The 19351-nt window shown below is 36.8% G+C and overlaps 2 protein-coding genes across 2 annotated transcripts in view; one reads left to right on the forward strand and one right to left on the reverse strand.

Annotated features, from left to right (window-relative positions):
* The window catches only part of LOC139690684 (homeobox protein Hox-A4-like), a 48105-nt gene extending 38883 nt beyond the window's left edge, over positions 1-9222 (forward strand). Inside the window, exons 2-3 of the mRNA XM_071588182.1 lie at positions 7191-7354; positions 8979-9222. Of these exons, the coding sequence (XP_071444283.1) occupies positions 7191-7354; positions 8979-9086 (272 nt within the window). The 3' untranslated portion in view covers positions 9087-9222. The remainder of the gene's footprint in view (positions 1-7190; positions 7355-8978) is intronic.
* Positions 9223-12074: 2852 nt separating this feature from the next.
* LOC139690854 (glutaminyl-peptide cyclotransferase-like) lies at positions 12075-14617 on the reverse strand. The gene is made up of 7 exons (XM_071588458.1): positions 14509-14617; positions 14138-14254; positions 13924-14067; positions 13427-13696; positions 13081-13242; positions 12409-12646; positions 12075-12335 (listed from the first exon to the last, which is right to left on the reverse strand). Exons 2-7 carry the CDS (start codon positions 14213-14215, stop codon positions 12184-12186), a joined length of 1044 nt encoding a protein of 347 aa, XP_071444559.1. The 5' UTR covers positions 14216-14254; positions 14509-14617; the 3' UTR covers positions 12075-12183.
* Positions 14618-19351: the final 4734 nt, after the last annotated feature.

Here is a 19351-nt window from a genome sequence, read left to right on the forward strand (position 1 = left end):
CACTATCTTCCATCCTCTTCTCTGCTCATTGCATTATTTCCCTTCTATCGGTATTCAGCATCACTTTACATCTATCAGTGTCTATATCTCCAGATTTCCGGGAAACTTCCTCTCATCTCCCAACATATTTGAAACTTCTTCATGAGGGACACACTCTCAATTCCCTCCCACAACAATATACCATAAGATTCCAAAACTACGCTCATCCTCTTTATTTTATGGCGTCCGTGTTCACGATGCACTTCGTTCACTTTCGTTTAAATGTTATGAATTTGCATTTTTATGCTAAACTAAATTATGGCAAACAGGACTTCGCAGACGTTTTTATGGGTCGTGAAAAATCTTCATTCTCAATGGGTCGCCAATCGCTAGTGGTCCGATACGGACCGTCGAATAATAATGATTGCAAATCTTACCTCACGACCTATTTTCTCCGTAAGCCCTCCAATTCAAAACCCTCTTAAAAAACAAGTAAAATAACTCTTCTCCACATGAGAATACATGGTAAAAGTTAATAATATAACATAACATTTTCTTGCGTAATCAATCCGAAAAATGGCTGATAACGGCTATCCTGGTACCTGCGTATCTTTTCGTTTCTTCATAGCTACCAACATAATCTCCCGTAGGACAAAATTTAACGACATACGACCCGATTCGGTTTGCTTCCATTTCATTGGACATGATTGGAGCTGCGCCTAGATGACATTTCGAAATGACATCGGAGGTCAATAGTGATTTTCTACAGAGACCCATGAAAGCGTTCCTTTACTATTATTACCGTCGAATGGAGATCATTGAGATCTGGATATGGAGACATGAAGAAAAAATGCTGGAGTAGCAGAAAGCATGCAAGGAAGGAAGCACTGGAAGTGTTTGGGGAAGAAGTGATGTCATTTGCGGTCATTCGAAGAAGGCGTAAGTGGAAGAAACGGAGTGATAGTGGTTCGCTGAAGATCGTAATAGAAATGAGGATGTGGGCAAGTTGGGAAGAGGAAGGAAATGAATAGACGTTCTGGATGATAACAAGGGGCGGACAGAATGTGGGAGGAAGGACTTGTAGAGTACGTTACGTGACTCAGAAGCGTTTTAGAAACCAACGATAAATCCCATAGCCTATCTCGTTGGACTACCTAGGAATAATGATGTGGGCAATATTTTCGTCTCCCTGAATTTAGATGCTGAAAACTAAGATTAAAATCGGCTTTTTCTTGGGAAAACAAGTATTTCTACTCCCATTAAAAATAAAACTGAGCTCAACACACTAATGGGAAGTAGGTTTTCGGCTCCTTACTTTGGAGGAAGTAATCGTCCACCTCTCCAGGACATATTTCCATCCATCATAAATTATATGAGCAGCATCACTCATAAAATTCACAGTTTCATGATCCATACCAGTTTCCTTCACAGCTTATCGCAGATATACTTCACCAAGGCACTGCTGCCGACACCACTAACCAAATGGCAGGAAACTTGAAGTCTCGATTTCATAATTATTTATTGTATCGATTTACACGCTCTAATGGCATAGTTTTCAAGCACCGTCAATCCCGTGAGAAAATAGCTCTTCCCCGTTAATGGAATTATGTCCGATAGGCCTGAGTTACTAGATAAGTGACATTTTCCGCTGCTGTTGTGCAGTGTTAAGAGTGATGTGTAAAATGTCAAGGTAGTCAGAGCTAAATAATTACCCGGGGCCTTCCAATAGGGATACCGCATTGATTATTAGGAAGGAATTAAAATTCTTCTCACCCGAAAATTATTTTCAAACCACGCAAGCAGCTTCGTCCATCCTAGATGAATTATGACAAAGCAAAAAAAATGCAAAGTTTTAATGAATCCAAAAGTATCGTCTTTATTAATGAATTGGGTATCTGTCCAACGATAAAAAAAGAGCGATGATGGTCAATGCAAAAAAAAAGAACTAATTAACTGAAAAAATTAACCGGAGAAAATCTTAAAGTTGTTCCTGATCCCAATCACCGATTTCTTTGTAATTTTGACGGCGAAGAAAGCACTCTCCATTGAATTTGCCCCAAGCCTGCTTGGAAAAGGGTCTTATCCCAAAATAAAAAGAAAGAGGAGAGACTACCGGCTCTTTCTTCCTCCCTCCCTACTCCCCACAAAGAATACGTCCGCCACACCACGCGCCAACCGCGGCCCTGGACGAGAAGGCACACCGAACAAGATGCCGATGCGCGAGGGAGAGGTGGGGGGGGGGGGTGGTAGGAAGAAGCATTACCCGAAGAGCAAAGAGAGGGATCCACTCTCACGAAAACCTTTAAAAGAAAAAGAAACAAGGCGAGAGTTCGAACCGGGAGCGGTGGCTTTGGAGTCGAAATGGAATCGTGCGGGAGGTCCCGTAGTACGCTCGTGTTCCCGGGCGGGTGGGAAGGGTTAAGGGAGGGTGTGGGGTTGAAATCCACTAAGGAGGAAAAGGTTCAAGGGCGGTGGGAGGAGTAGGAGGAGAAAGGAGGCGGAGGAGCTCATAAATTGATCCCCGAAACAGTTTTGCTCTGGCGTGTTTTTCTTTCGGACTCGGTCGTGCACGGAAGTTGAATCAGGGGAGGGATTTCGCGTCTCGACTCGCTTACCTGAAAAACTAGGATATGGGAGTCCCTCGAAACACGAAGGGAGCTTGAGAGGCCAAGACTTATAGAAAGGTAGATAAGGGGACGGGGACGAGACCTGAGGAGGTGGAGATAAACGTATAATGGTATTAAACTTCACGGCGCTTATTTCGAATTTACGGCAAGTGTTTATATTTATACTATGGTCCATCGAGTATTAATTACCCTTGTAAGATTTGTATTGTGTTCACCATGCCGACTGGTAAATGTTTTTTTTTGGAGTGACACAAACTAACCATCGTCAAACAACTAAGCCTCGGCGAGCAAGACACCGCGATCCAGAACCACAATGAACTCTTTGGGTTTAATAATTTGAGGCAGGGGTTTTTGCCCACGTGGATGTGTTAAATCTGAGGTGGTGGAATAGGCCTGATGTTTAAGAGGAACATTTCATTTAAGGTCAAGCAGTCTTTAAGGGGGAAATGAGAAGGGAGTATCCTAATATTATTCCGCCTATAGTAGATAGATAGATAGATAGAGGTCTTTATTTGGGCGAAATTGAGACCAAATGGTCCCTTCTTCCATTTAATCCATATAGTAGAGGAAACTCAAGTTTACTTGCGACATCAGAGAGAAAATTATTGGGACCCCACTTATTATCAGAACAGCAGGATAAAAAATAATAAAAATAAACTCCTTCGTGGACAGCACTAGAGCAACAGTAGCCAATAATTGGGAACACTTCACTCAATCTTGTACCCCGCGTAACACTAATATGCAGTTTTTTTAAGATACAAACATTATTGAAATATTGGTCACAAAAGTTCCATTTTGTTAAAATGAAATTTTTATGACACTTGTTAAATTATACCGCATGAATTAAATCTCATGCAGTTATTACAAAAACCACCTGTTGGCCACCTCATATTTGAATACTCTTTTCTTTCCCCCTTGCATCAATCGCGATCACAGCAGGAACGAGGCTAATTACCCCGATTGCAATACTCGTCGAACCTAATTTGTGACCCCTAGAGCGAACACATAAAATTAATCTGATTTCACACGACGAAGGGCATCACCCTATCACGCCATGCCACACGCCCTCTATTGGTTCAACGGGTATGCTCAAGACGTGGATGACGCGCTCGCCACCGAAAACCGTGGAGTGGGAAGATCGAAGCAATAATTTCTATGACTCCGTTCGCATTACTTCAGCTTGAGCATATCATGTGTAATTACGGTAACGTTGGGTCGATGCTAAATTTCTTTTTGGATACGAATAAAGAAGTCTATTAATAAAAAAATAATATATCCTGACCTCCTATGCGACCTCTGCTTCTCCTTTGTTAAAACTTATCTTAATGGCTGGTGACCTAACACCCCCTTCCGTTGTAGTGGCTTACGTCAAGGTGTCCGACACACGAGCAACTCGTATATCCAACTATCAATAAATTCCTTGAGTTTTATAGTATTTTAGAGAATATTTTTAGTCTTTTCGGGCGTTCCACATCCCAAGTAATGGTTATCTGCCAATAATTATTGACAGCAAGTGCCAAAAAACGCGAGGAACGTTAAGTGAAATCGGGCGAGTTAATAGCATCGATATAAATACCCCGCGATCTACCAATAAGGTGTGGGGCAGGGTGTGCAAGCACCAGGTGGGAGAGAAAGGGAAAAATATTCGGTATAAAGATATCAAATAACGTGAAAATGTGTATTAATGCTGGAGGAAGACTTAATTTAAAAAAAAACCTTTTCTCGCAGTATAACGGAAGTATACGTGAGGACTATCGATTAAGCATAAAATCTTGATCATCAATTCTCTTGTTATCAGAAGCTATTGAAAGTGGATTGTCTCATTAATTTCCTAGAAAATCAAACCAACATTCTGAAATATATGTACTATTTCATTAAAATAGCACACTTCAACAGGAACGGCGACTGTGTAATTTCGGGTAAATTAAAAAATTTACAATTCTTAAAGATCAACATAAACCTTGAGAATCGCTCAAAAGTACACGGAAGTATTTTCTTGAGAAATAAATGGCCGAGGAATATTATGATACTGTATATATAAATGGGGAACAAACTGCTTGGCCCTTATTTTCAGGCAAAGCCTGAACCACTATGTCAATTTGCACAATCTCAATACGGTGCCTCTCAATATAGGATCAAGTAGGTGGTCCCAATTACTGTAACCCACTATGAATAGCGTGGGCTGCAGAGAGCTGAGATGCCCCTGCGGGAATTAGTAGCGTCTCACAAACTCGAAATCAGAGGCGGAGAACTTTCCTCTGTGAAATTTCCGAACATTCAAATTCCCGCAGTTTTCCAAGTTGGCAGACTCCCAGAGGCGTATGAAACATAATACTCATGTATCAACCCTGACTGGCACAAAGAAAAGTATGCGATGAATTACACGCGTATTACACATGAATCACACAACTTATTAATTTGTGAAAACAAAAATAATAACACTCTGAAATTAGCGCTGACAAAATAAGAGAATCCAGTACAGCAGATAGCAACATAAATAATTCTTAATCCAACTGCGCCCACATATCTACTCACGTAGATAATCTAATTAGATTCCATTAGGTTAAATTACCAGAAATATAACACATTTACACATGCGTACGTTATATGCATATTACATAACCATAAAAACCTGAATATGATGACAGAATATTGCAGACCTGAGGTAGCAACTCTGGACGATAATCACGATGATCCTAACGACATTTTATGAAGTTTACTGCATACGTAACCATTAAAATAAATTAAAATACATGAAATTCGTTTTACACATGCTAGCCAGCTTTCCGGGAAAAGTTTGACTTGGAGAATATGCACAGATGGGCTCCACTTTCACCTGTTGTGCCATCCTTTGGATTGATTAATGTGATGGTGTGAAGAGACTTATAGGTCGCCGAAGAGCTGACGGATGCCGCCAATATTGAACCTATGACGCCGGTTTTAACAAATAGACCATAGATAACAAAAAACACTCGTGTAAATTAGGGTAATTAACATTAATAGAAACACGCCCTCCTGAAATTCAGATAACGCGTAGGAAAACAGTGCTTTGAACTACTCCCGTACGAGATCGCCTCGAGGAAAATGTCCACCATACAATATTATATCTCTAACAGTTGCAAATAGCATCTATCTTTAAAACTTTAATCATTAATTTCGAACAGCTACTAAAAATAAAACAATGCAGAACACTGCTGCAATGATCTAGTAAAATTCATTATGATCGCATGCTAAGAAAAAATTGAAATTATTCAGCGCCCCCACAGAAAAATCAAAAAATGGTGTCCACTGATTTATAGTCGATGCTATAGATTTATTTTTATCACATATTTTTAGCCCTTGAGGAGTGTTTCGTATTTTTTCAGAAAATATCCTAGACGTAGGTTACCATTACGGTGGTACTAATACGTACTAAGCGATGCAAGAATTGTGTAGGTTTAACGTAAAATCCATTCATGTCTCATCTGCCGTACCAAATGTTCAATATTTCCCTTTCCTTTGACACTTCAGCCCCGATTTTTAAGGATCTTCTATTTCGTCACGCGATGTCAGGTTCAAAATCTCTTTCGCTAACGACGTCAATGCAGTTATCGCCGCAGACGTATAATTTTGCTCGAATAACGAATCGAACATAATATAGCGGCCGTCTTTTAGCCTTTCTTGCAATAGACAGTTATTGTCACCATCTTAACGAACCCTTTTCAACGCTGTAGGATAGACAACATCATCGAAAGCTATTTTTATCATTGACGTTCGTGTGCCATTAGTACACGATGGATTAAGTTTCTCCGCCACATTCAGTGACACTTTATAATAATAAGGGAGCTATTGATGTGACCCTTGATGAATGCCGCCTTTCCACATAAACTGTAAAAAAAGTAAATTCGATAATACTAGAGAACTGCGAGCAGGAGGAACCCAGCTAAAAAATGCAAGTGATTAAGCATCAACTGAATGAAGATCCTGGCATCCGACTCGAATCTGATCAAAACTTGAATTGAACATGCAGTGAATAAATATTCCGTATCGGAATATGTGCCTCTTACATATTTGCATCCCCACCCCTCTGACTGATAATCCTCCACTAGCCTCTCCTTCCATACTGGAAATACACCGAATAGCATTTACAAAGCAAGCCGAAGAATATATCCCCCGCAAAATTAACAATTTTATTATTAATTAATTTATAGCTGATTACGCATCTTCGCTCAAATTAGTGCCTGAAAAAAGAACCTAGCCGTTGGGCACAGGGAGGCAGACTCCACAGAATCGCGCCAATTCGTACCTGGAAATTCTCTGCTTTGAAATTAATTATAGGCGGTATAATTGACATAGGATTAAACGAATAAGTGGATCCGTAGGAAATCTGTCCAAAAATGTAATATTAACTGATATGAAAATCCTCATGTGAGGAAGGAAAATTTCATGTGAGGAAGACCCTTAAAAAAATACCGAAACGATTTTACCAGGGTTTCCATGACGAGCTTTCCGTTCAAATGTCTTCGACATCGTCCATGGCGGAACATGGTCGAGAACTCATCCCATGGGCATTGAAATACAATGGTCTTCTGTCCCTTTTTCCAGATGGCAAAGACGGTGTCGACCTGGACTTGAAGCCAAGGAAGGAGAGGACGGCGTTCACAAAAGGCCAGATAAGAGAACTTGAAAGCGAATTCTGCCATTCAAACTATTTGACTCGTTTAAGAAGATATGAGATCGCTGTATCCCTCGACTTAACTGAGCGACAGGTAAGATTGACAACTGCACAATGGTAGCTTGGTATGAAAAATAAATTGGCACATTAAACATAACAAGACCAAATTGAAAAACCCTAAATAAAATGCACAATAACTGCGAGAATGCATAAATATTCTTAACATAGAATGAAGAGTATTAGATCGGGCAACAACGGAGAGGTACACATTTTAAAACCATCAAAAAGCAGAAATATAATTATTTAAAAAATTCTGCCCGCTGTGAAATATAATTAACAGAATTTTACAAAGGACTTTAAATGTCTAAACTTATGGTCAATACCCCTGAATTTTCTCAATATTAAATGTGTACCCTCTCATTTTCTCAGAGAATAGTTTTACGTTTTGGGTTCAATTTTTTTCAACTTTAAAATTCTGAATTACAATACTTTCTGATGAAGAAGTTTCCTCTAACATTTACACTGAGACATTACATCGCTCGGTCTCCCTCTAGACTTGCTATATCCTCAGGAAAGTGGCCCAGAGAGGTTTTTCGCGAATAGCGGATGACAGCGCTAGCTAGCGTTTCAATCGCAAAAGCTTGAGAAGTTACAAAGCGGGTAATGAGAACGGCACAATACACGAACACATCGCAACTGCTAATTTCAAAATGGATGTAGAAGTTAAAAGTTGTTAATTTTGCCTAAAAATATGAACATTTTGCATTCTGATCAATAATTCATATTTGTGTGAGTGATAGATACTTCTTGGAAATATTTCAATAACTTTAAAATTCATAACTAATAATGAAACTAAATTAACTTACAGTGCATTTAGAGCATTCCACGACTCTAGTTTTGCGCTTGTTCATAATTTTGAAAGCATTTTAAGAGTACTTCCATTTAAGGCAGTCATATGGTTGCTCTGTGATACAAATTGCACCACCCAAGGTTATGTGACCGGGGAGGCAATGAAGTAGGTAAGGTCGTTGGGGAATATTGCAATCAGAGTGGCTTGTTTGCCTCAGTATTTCGGTTTACAGCGGATTTCAGTTACGGAATTCAAGTGGACTGTCATTTATTACACAGCGCAATGCCCGAGGGGAAGGGCAATGAAGCTCTAATGTTATGCAAAGTAAAGCCGTCACATGTAAAAATTCACTCCATTCTTCATTATCAAATTTTCTTTAAGCTTCAAAGTGGAAAGTTTCTAGAACAATCCAAAATATTAACAAGGAAAAAGCATCAATTGGTTATTTTGCACCGATTCCGTACTGAATCAAAGCCCTTCACAATAGACTTGAAACCGTTAGAAATTAAACTTCGAGAGAGAGAGCACTTCTGAAATTGCGCCGGGAAAGCACTTCATTCCCTTAAAAATACATATCTGTAAAAATGATGCTGCACAAACTGATTTATTCACAAATATTGCACGTCATGATCAAATGAATTAACATTCGAGCCTGCGCATCAACTTTTTGCGTTGACTGATGTCGAAAACAAAATTTGAACCAATTAAGTCTATTACATACCTCATTTATTATTGCAATGGTCGACGGACGATGAAAAGAAGTTTATTCAACTGCCCTCAAAACCTTCATTGGCCACTCCAATCCTATACTTCTCCTCTTAAACCGGCTTACTTCCTGGTACCAAAACTAAAATACTTTCCTTTGCAGGTGAAAGTCTGGTTTCAGAACAGGCGAATGAAATGGAAGCGAACAAAAGGAAATAATCGACTCCGGCATGTAAACAGAAAAGCAGACAACTGCGACGCCCACGATTGAGCATCAAAGAGTCCTAAGGGTGATTTGTGTGCCTCACAATGATTTGCAATTTTTGTAATGTAAATAATTGATCTATAGAATGATTACCATAAATTATATCACCTCTATTTTATTATATAATAAACTTGGATATAACATGTACTTCCAAATTAAAATTTCGAAATACCTGCTCACATAAGCATTGATAATTCCACCGCCTTCCTTTATATCAAGTCAGCTTTTTAATGCACAAACCAGAAATAATCTGCGCCACAAGTAAATTCAATTTGAAGCAAAAGTTTTTTTTAATCCCACACACGAATAACTTAACGCATCTCATCCTTTCCTACAGCAGAATACGAGATCTTATGAAAAGCATTTCTTCAGAAAGGCAACTGTAATCACCGAAAACGACACCACGAAATGTCTTCAGAGAAGGCAATTGAACGAGTTAACACAGCCACTGACTAATTGAAGGCACCGCCATTGATTATAGATATACTAGAAGGGGAAGTGGCGCCCTTAAATAAATTACCTACGGTATTTAAAACCAGGTGATTACATTGCTTCGCAATTTCCGTAATGATAATCGAAAATCCGCAATTCTTCTGATAAAATTAAGTGCAGCAGTTACAATTCTAACACACAACAAAAGAAGATTGAAATAACAATATAATCAAACACTCATGTTACCTGCCCCTCAAATATCGCTAAATACTCCAGATACATTATTAAAAACTAACATGCAGTTGGCACTGCTACTATTTATGATGAAAACATCTTGGACCCATCATGTCAAACAACTTGTATCATGAGCAGAATGTTGAGATTTTTAGGAAGTTCGATAAATTTATCAACCAGCCTACAAGTCAGGGAGTGAATAAACATGTTTGGATTTGAAGCTGGGATAAAATTTCTGTAGTATGTCTTTATTCATCCACTGGAAATTTGTTTGCAAAATATACCCCCCTTATTTGCAGTGAAGTAATTTTCAAAATGAAACCTGCACTCACTGCAAGCCAAATCGTTAGTTGAACGCCTTTCAAAATAACTGTTTTATATTTACATGAAAAACCATTAGCTGATTTCTGTTAATTTACACACAATCCTTGAAATGATACGATTTTAGATTCATTGTAATAGCAAAAATTGGAAACTGCTAACCATTCCAAAGAAATCTTTATAACGACCACCATCTGTTGACTCCTGGGCATAGGCACCACCGATCCAAACTCTTAACAAGAAAATACTGCTCGGGCCCAGAGCAATTAATTTATGATATGCGTAGAAAACAATTTAGCCACCATTCATCACTTCCTTCACTAATGGAGACCATACTATATATAGTGGACTAACCATAGCGTCATTTTCTAAGATCTTGAAAAAATACTACTTTCACATTTCCTGAAATTCAATTTTAAGCTTTTAGAAAGTCATTAACCTTAAGGCAATCTCCGACATACCAGGGCATAAAGTTTACTTATACTTTGACATTCACTTGTAATACAGTTCATTTACACAAGCTATTGCTCTTCCTAAAGCAATTTACTTCCATTGATGAATTTCTGTGAAATTCAGTATTACCTGCAAGGGTGAGTATTTCAAACTCTCTTACAGAATAACTTTCCAATTATGACCGGGTGCAATGTCACAAGAAACTTCAACATACAAAAGGGAACCAGAAATCCTTTGCCATGGCCCCATAGCAAATTGCCTGGATCATAAAAGCCTCCTAATAGATCTGAACATTGTTACGAGATAAATACTAAAATTATTTAAGGATGTCACAAAAAGTTTCTCCAATTGAAATTCCAACTTTAGATACTGTAGCATTAGCTGTCATTACAAATAACACAGGTGACTGAACAAAACTGATCTAATGATAATCCAAACTAAGAAACTAAAGGTAGGTTTGACTGAACCTAACATCTCGAGAAGCATTGCAGTGGATCAGTTTTATTCCTGTACACTTGCCATCCTTCAGAAAGACTTTTAAACTGAACAATTTCAGATGATTGCAAGGGTACATACAGAACCTTGCAAATGAAAGTAGCCCAACACTACCACCAAGAAGTGTAACGGAAACCTCTCATTTAGTTGACTATCTCACCAACATTGCTAATTTACCCACATTGCATCTACGTATTACATAACATCCCTTGCAATCAGTCCCATTTTTTTTTTACAAAGACTAGATTAATAGTTTCAAAAATCAAGAATTCCTCCACTACAAACTTCACTTGCAAGTCTCAATGGATTACTTTACAAAATTTAATGTTACAAATTACTGAAGAGAACTTCAACAGCACAGCAACCATTAACTCCTCACTGTGTTCAAGCTATAGACTATTGCTGGGAATTGAAATAATTCTTGCTAAAGCATCCTGTAAGTACCCACAAATAGAAGGCATATTTTGAGACAATGGACAGTGAAGGATTCAAGTATCAGTTGACAACATTATCCCAGTTCTAGATAGCCAATACTAAAATCCCAATGGCTACACGGTTCAAGTAGTTTAACATTAATCCTCAACATATTCATTTATGCTCAGCCAAGCAAGATTCGTGCAACAGGTGTGGGAAAACTCCTTTTACTCAAATTCATATCATTATACCAAACTACTTGAAAATCATCCAACCAATTCATTAAAAAACCAAACAATTCAAGTAATTCAATAAATTTATTGAGCAGTACCAAGTATTTGTATGATAGTCGCGTATTCAAACCTCACATTGAGAGAGTGAACATAGAACTACCATTTACTGTACACAGTTTAGAAACGCCAGGTATGCTAATTACTACATCCTGGAGCTGGAACTGTGATTCCACAAAATGCATAACCTTAATAGATACCGAAGAACGAAAAATATTGTGATAATTCAGCAATATACATACTACAAAAGAACCCCAAGTATAACCAGTGTGTGCAGGTGCTATCACATGCACGATTCGCCCACCTTGACCAAGTAAATACTATCAGAAAAACAAAACTCGAATAAAACCCAAAATTCAAAGTAAAACACTTTAATAGAAGATAATGTAAGTTTCATTGCACATGGAATGTTCCTCAAATACTGTTTTGGCCAGAGATTAAAAAAATATAAATCTTCACAAGTTTTACACTTGCAAATTCAAATAGACTGTAACAAAAACCCTGAGGATCTTCGTGAGATTCTCTATGGTATCAAAGTCCAGGGCAGCCAGGTTATCATCATCAGTATGCCATACACTTGGGAATGGATATGGAATCACATGAAGAATTGGAACGCCTGCAAAATGAATATGGTTAACCAAGCATTTTAAATGGAAAATCAATCAGTTGGACAGTCTGTAATGAGATACCTTTGCGGAGAAATGGAATGTGATCATCCTCTATTCCAGCGTATGTCGACTTCTCATTGAAATAAATAGGAGGGTGTGATGCAAGTGTAGCAGACTTTGGTGGATTTGCCATATGTCCCATTCGCCTGAGTCTTTTCTCAGCAGATGCCAGATGATTGTACCACTTTTGCGTCTCGGTGAAAAAACTGTAAAATGATGGATTGGGTGCTCCCAGCAAATCCAACAGCACTAACAAATCCTGAAAAATCAATGAAGTCTTAAACCTTCAACAAAATTAATTAGTTAGAGGTATTCGGGCAACAGAAAATATACAGCAGCAGAACAAAGCATGCTACTACTATCATTAGTACTCTTGGTTTATTCAATGCCTCAGTTGGTGATGCATGTGAAATGTAATCATCTCTCATTAACCAAGTTGTCATCATATGCATTGAAAACCAAGACCATGTGATAAAATTGTTACCCTTTTCTCAATTTTGTATTCTCATGAAAGACCTCAATAGACAATCATACATTGCACAAGGTTTAAATTTCTTCACCAACGATAATAGGAAAATGCTTATGTCAAGCACATTACAGACATTGCTACGAGGATAGTTCAAATGATTATGATTTTACGAATAGAACCGTTATAAATTACAAATAGCACGTACTGCAAAACCCACAACTCACCATTTGATCTAATTTATTCGTGCCATCTCTATTCTTGGGCGGATATGCAGTTCTTTCCCATTTTCTGGCTAAGTGCCTAGCACCATATATTGAATCCGTAGGGCCCCACTGTCGGAATGCCTCTTCTCCATCAAAAAATATAAACATTAAACTCAAATCGGTCTGAAAGGGAAAATAAATTTCAAGTAAGAAAAGAAACGCAGGAATGCATTTAATTCAGATTAAAACTTATGCCTCAGTTGGTAGTGCATGTTATATATAATCATTTGATTCATTTGCCGTGTAATTGTCATCATTAGATTTGGTAATTGAAAACTATCACAAGAAAATAATAGGGGTAGTTTACCTGCCCCCGTATGGTGTCCAGCTGTTCCTTCATGGTTTTAGCAATATTTATCATCATTGCACATGGCACTGCAGAATCAGTAGCTCCCAAAAAGCTACCTTCTCGATCATATTTCGAATCGTAATGACAAGCAAGGACGAGGAAACGTTTGGCGTTTGGATTGAGACGAGCGACAACATTTTCAAAGTCTAAACGCCCCTTAGGCGTGTTGTCCTGGAAAGGATCTGTCTCGACATCCCAACCCAATCCTTCCATATACCCGATAAGTGCCTAAAAAGAAAATGAATGTTAATGTAAGTGAAATGGAAATTGCGAGATGCATTCTCAATAGATACTTTAAATTGCTAATGCTAAAAAGGAGATAGTAACGAGTAACTCTCGGGTAATATACACAACTATGCATGTTGACACACGTGGCATGGAGTATTTTACACAGACCGCCATGTGGCAAGTTATTATAAGCCGAAAGCAAAACAAATTCAAAATTCAATTTATACCTTTTTAACTTTCTCATGGTTCGGCGTACCCACGACCCTGGGTATAAGAATGGTCTTTAACACATTTCTGAAGTGGTCCGCATCGGATCGTATGGCGATTCTGCCAAGACTATCATCCGTCAGAGAAGAACCACGATGGTAGGCCTAAAACGGAAATTTATAGATGCAACACACACAATAACCATACGTCGCACTATAGTGGAGTCAAACTTACCCGCTCATCTCCAAAGGATAAAGCGTTGCCGTATGAGGTAGCTAATAAACTACACAATATAAACGTCAAAGACGCCATTTACATCGCCCAAAAATTAAATATGGCGTCACTGAGCAGCTAAAAAAATTAATTCCCAATTACTACACACTACCGCCAAAATATACAGCACCGTACATTAATTTCAATTCGGTAAAATAATTGTACAGCATCCCATTTAATTTGAAGCCATTACCAACGCTGACCTCTAGCACTACTGTTAAACTTTCACGTGGCCCACTTCACGGAAAAGACAATTTGTTCAGAATTAACCAAGGCCACGGATTAAACTTTAACATTGGAATTAATGAAAGGGAATTTTAAATGCAACTCACCTGAAAATTTAGTAGAAACCATTATACAATAATTAATTAGAGAAATAGGGTTTGCGCGTCCCATGCCGTCAACTTTCGAGACTTTGACCTCCACCCACACAACCCGAAAAGCAAATGGAAGATTCTTGTTCCTTCCTGCACGAGGCCAATGAAACGTGGTACACGGTTGCCAAATCATTTCACATTTTGTCATAAAATTTAGAGAGCACAACGAGATGATTTATAAATAAATTCTAAAAAATTATCAATGATAGTTTTTAAAGACTTTTATTTTGGGAAATAGATGTTAAAGGAAACAATCCCTACTCTTCCTTCAGTGGCAACCATGCTAAGTAAAAGAGAATACTGATAATGAAAATGAAAGCGCCCGCTTGAAAAGTATCAGGATGAGAAGGTTGAAACGAATGTTTATGTACTCGGTTTTAACCCATAAATTTAGCAACTCTGGCTTAATTTAAAAGGCAAAATATAAACTACATTAATGTTTGGCTTAAATCCAGGCAACTTACGGATGTCACTAAAACACATGAATATTGTATCAATTATGGAATATGCTAACATATGAAAGACATGTAATACTATAAAAGGGTTGCTAACTCAATAGAAAACGGACTACGTCAACCTCATTATACATGCTAATATACATTTTAAACAATAATGTTGTTCCTGCGTTAATTATTAAAAATCACAAAATGAACAAATTATAAACCTGCTAAGGTGATCTAGATAAGAATTTAATAATGATAAATTGGCTTTCACAATTAAAAACAAGCATTTGAGCAGCAGATATTCATTACTAATTGAGGTTCCAAATGTAAACATTTTGTCCCTGTATTTATTATTTAATTGTCACGGAAAATGAACTGAAGAAAGTATGAACCATTACAAACTAATTTCGTTTACATAGTTCGAAATATTTTCAACCGAGGTCATCGCTTGTCCTGGCTCAGGACAAGTGCTACACAGTCAAGGTGATGTTAGGAAATCGGAAAGATATACAACATGCGGTATTGCAAACTTTGTCAGTACAGTAGGTAAACTAAATCCAAACCGTTGCAAATTCCTTCCGGATAAACACGTAATTTATAAATATTATGTCACTTTTTTGTGGGCTGGACCCCTAGAGTATCATATTTAACCCGGTGAAACTATAGATTAAACAAAAACTGTCATAATATTTCTAAAATAATAAATTAAATTCAATTATATACCAGTCCATAAAATTAGTAAAAATAGGTCAGATTTTAATAAAATAACAATTCTTCCACATTTCTTAATTCCGGTTCAATTTATTTTTGCAAAGCATAGTTTGTGCAAGTAACTTATTTTTTAGTCTCATTTTTATTAAGATCATCATAGGAAGAATATACAAAGAGCTTGTTTGAGAGAGAGGCAGAGATGATGGATCAGAATACAAATGAGAGCAAGTAAGGGTACCTATGTGGCATTGGTTGATGGCTGTGACAGATGTACAAGTGAGGGTAGTGGAGAATATGACTGGATATGAAGACATTATACCTAATGTTCGGAAAGAAAATTTTGTTATGACGATTTCTGGTTAATCAACTTTCTCACCTTACGTGTTCTATATAAAATGAAAAGTTAAGGAGACATTGCAGTCCCAATCCAACCCTTGGATTCATTTTCAATTGGATCAAAACACCATGATGCCATTACAGGTGAAACCGATTCTTCTTGAAGAGAAATATAATGATGTCATCATTTTTTATCATGACACCATTCTTTTTGCTCCTTTGAGTGAGCTTGAGAAGAGCAAAGCAGTAATGCCAAACCTTTCTTGCTCAGATGGAATAAGAGGCACCCAGTATATTTGAGAGCAATATCTTATGCCTCTCATAGTAAATATGGCCATATTTTTTCCAAGTACAACAAATGTGGCCCACAATATTTCTGAACATGTGGATTAACTTTGAAAGTTTTACCTCTTCGCAATGGCACACTAAACCTAATGAGAAATCACTGCTGAAGGTGGTACCAGAATAAAAACCATATCATTTTCAGACACCAGCGATGGTTAAACTTTTCTTTCAGAAATGAGAAAGGATTAAAAATCCTTTCTAAAACATCATAGGGAATTGAATTATAATTAAGGAATTGCATTATTTGCAAAATAAAGGAAAATGCTGGAATATACATATCTAAAAGTAAAAGCAATGTTCCTGAAGCACTTGAACGACTTAGATCCGATTAAGTTTAAAGGCTTTATAATATTTTAACATGATCATATATTTTAATTTTGACTACTTCTAATCATTAGTGCTGGTTTTTACAGCATTCCATGGACACTGGAATCAACACTATCAGATTACAAATTTTTGTTCAGAATATACTTGTAATCATTATCAAAATACGTATTATACACCAGGATCTTATAATAGGTAATTAATTAATATAATTAGCAATCAATTGCATTTGGTTATAAACTACCTAACCCTGGTATTTTCTACCTAGATCATTATTTCAAATAATCAAAACTGTAATGGTACATGAACACAGTGCTAATCACAAGGTACTGAACAAATGCGAACATACCTAATCTATTCAACATAAAAATGAAATATTTTTATCAAGTATCAGAGAAACGTTTAATTACAGAGCATAATGTACATATATTTCTTATAATTATCACTGTTCAGACAGTGAACAACATTCAAAATATAAAACTCATATAACATGCAGTAGTATTTTTCAATCCTGTTGTTTTCAAATAAATGCCAATATTGACAAACAACTGCATTAATAATCCAGTAATAACAATTCACGAATGTTTAAAAAAACTTCAAACAATGTGTGCAACATATCAAGGCGAACAAAGTCTTACCTCATCCAAATATTGAACAATTCATTAACAGCCACATTAAGATTCATATCCTTCTTCCATAACTAAACTATCCAGTGATCGTCAAGTGAAACCCATAACAAGAACATAAAAATATGGAATGTGGGAACAAAGACCGCTGGGAAACCCTAGAAAACAACTGGAAAATTCAGGGACAAATGATTAATGGTCTATGGTAACCTATCCACAGATTAAGTGCCAGTATTAACACAAGTGAATTACATCAGCTAACTGATTATCCTCCCAGGGCCCGATGAATTTTCATTTGTTATGAGCTGTCCACCACTGATTCAAAGAATGTAAAAAACTATGCAGAAGTTTTACTAAAATGATAGGACTATTGTTGCACATATTTATTTCCTACTTCAAATAGGGCTATTCATAAAATATTACACTGAAATGAGAGTACAATAAGTTATCTCGCATTTACAAATGGCCATTCACTGTACAACATTTAGTTATAATGCAATAAATACTATTCTCATCATATGAGAACCAGATATTAAAAATAACTGGAATTTATCACTGTGTTACAAAAAGGCTCTCATCCTGATCTTTGGTATCCAAACCAAAATTTGGTCTGCAACAGACCCAATATAGTACCTAATGGTATATAACGATTTTTGAACACAGGGTACTTAATTGCTTTCCTTCAGCAGTTTCACTTGTCTTCAGCATTATCAAAGTTGATCTTTGTTAATTACAAATACATACAGTGATTGAGTTTGGATGGTGGAATGTTAGAGATACAACCAGGCCATTTCACATACATAAAATGACAAAATATGTTTTCAACATAGTTCACCAAACAAAAAGCTTAATTATGGCTTAAAAATGTGAGATAACAATAAATCATCTGGGTCTCTCCGACAAGATATTGATAGGAATGATATTTATAACTTCATCATTAACTTTAACTGACACTGAGTGAGTCTTTAACAGAACAAATTGAAATAAAATTACACAAAACAAAGATTTCATAGTACTTCATAATGAAATGGGCAAGTATTAACTAAATTTACATTAAGTACACATCATGCACAAAAATTAAAAATTCACAATAAAAATGTTTTATTCATAGATGTTTGAATATCAAACACTTTCTGAAAGGACTAAGGTATACAAAAATATACATTCACTTCACTTTTATACACACCTATGTATAAAAATATTCACCCACATAAAAGGTTTATCATGTCAAGAAGCTACCAAAGGAACATTCAATTGCCTACATGTATTTTTCACAAAAATATTTACATAGGTAATTATGTATCACTATTCTGTTCATATTCTGGGACTATGTCACAGGCAGGTACTTTATACACCTCATGCAAAGGAAAGAGGTTATGGGAGCTGCAAGAGTAAGACTCAGAGGAGTATTAAAAGGATTAGGGAGTTGCTAAGAGTTGTGTCTTTATGACAGGTAAGTGACATCAAGTTAAAATATATAAACCACTTTGCATGAATGAAATATAAAATCTTACATATGTACTCAAAATGTTGTGCCATATGAATTTTTTACCAAACTAAAAGAAAATTGTGACTCATAGATAGATTCCAAAATAATAACAGGTTTGGGAGCTGCATTCAATTTCACAGTTAAATGGAACTCTAACATCCACATTCACAGTTGAGGAGAGGTGGAGTTCACCTAGTGATTCTGATAAGTAGAGAAGGCAAGTGGCCATCAGAGATCTACCTAAGTGGACATCGATGAATAAATTGTAAATTATGTCTTCAGCTAAGCTACCATGCCCAATAACACAGGATGCTCTGGAAGCCTACCAGGTCATGTTTGGGGGATCCTTCAGTGTTCTCTACTAAGAATACCCACCCTTTCCTTCATCAATAAGAGATATAAAGAGTATTAATAGGAAAAAACTAGTTTATACAAGATATTTCTTTATTTCTTTGCACTGGGTCATCGATGAAACTTTCAGTTGTCAGGTTTCCCACTGGGAAAATATATTTTAAATTTCTGGA

This window comes from Hetaerina americana, unplaced genomic scaffold, assembly GCF_022747635.1.
Source record: "Hetaerina americana unplaced genomic scaffold, ioHetAmer1.1.p SCAF_3, whole genome shotgun sequence".
In the NCBI taxonomy this organism is placed as follows: domain Eukaryota; kingdom Metazoa; phylum Arthropoda; class Insecta; order Odonata; family Calopterygidae; genus Hetaerina; species Hetaerina americana.

What these genes read in the sequence shown, in the direction of transcription:
- LOC139690854 (XM_071588458.1), bottom strand. Translation starts at nt 14,215, where the DNA reads ATGGCGTCTTTGACGTTTATATTGTGTAGTTTATTAGCTACCTCATAC. An exon ending in TATCCTTTGGAGATGAGCGG is followed by an intron (nt 14,068 to 14,137) that starts GTAAGTTTGACT and finishes TTTCCGTTTTAG; the next exon opens with GCCTACCATCGTGGTTCTTC. An exon ending in TGGACACCATACGGGGGCAG is followed by an intron (nt 13,243 to 13,426) that starts GTAAACTACCCC and finishes TTTCCCTTTCAG; the next exon opens with ACCGATTTGAGTTTAATGTT.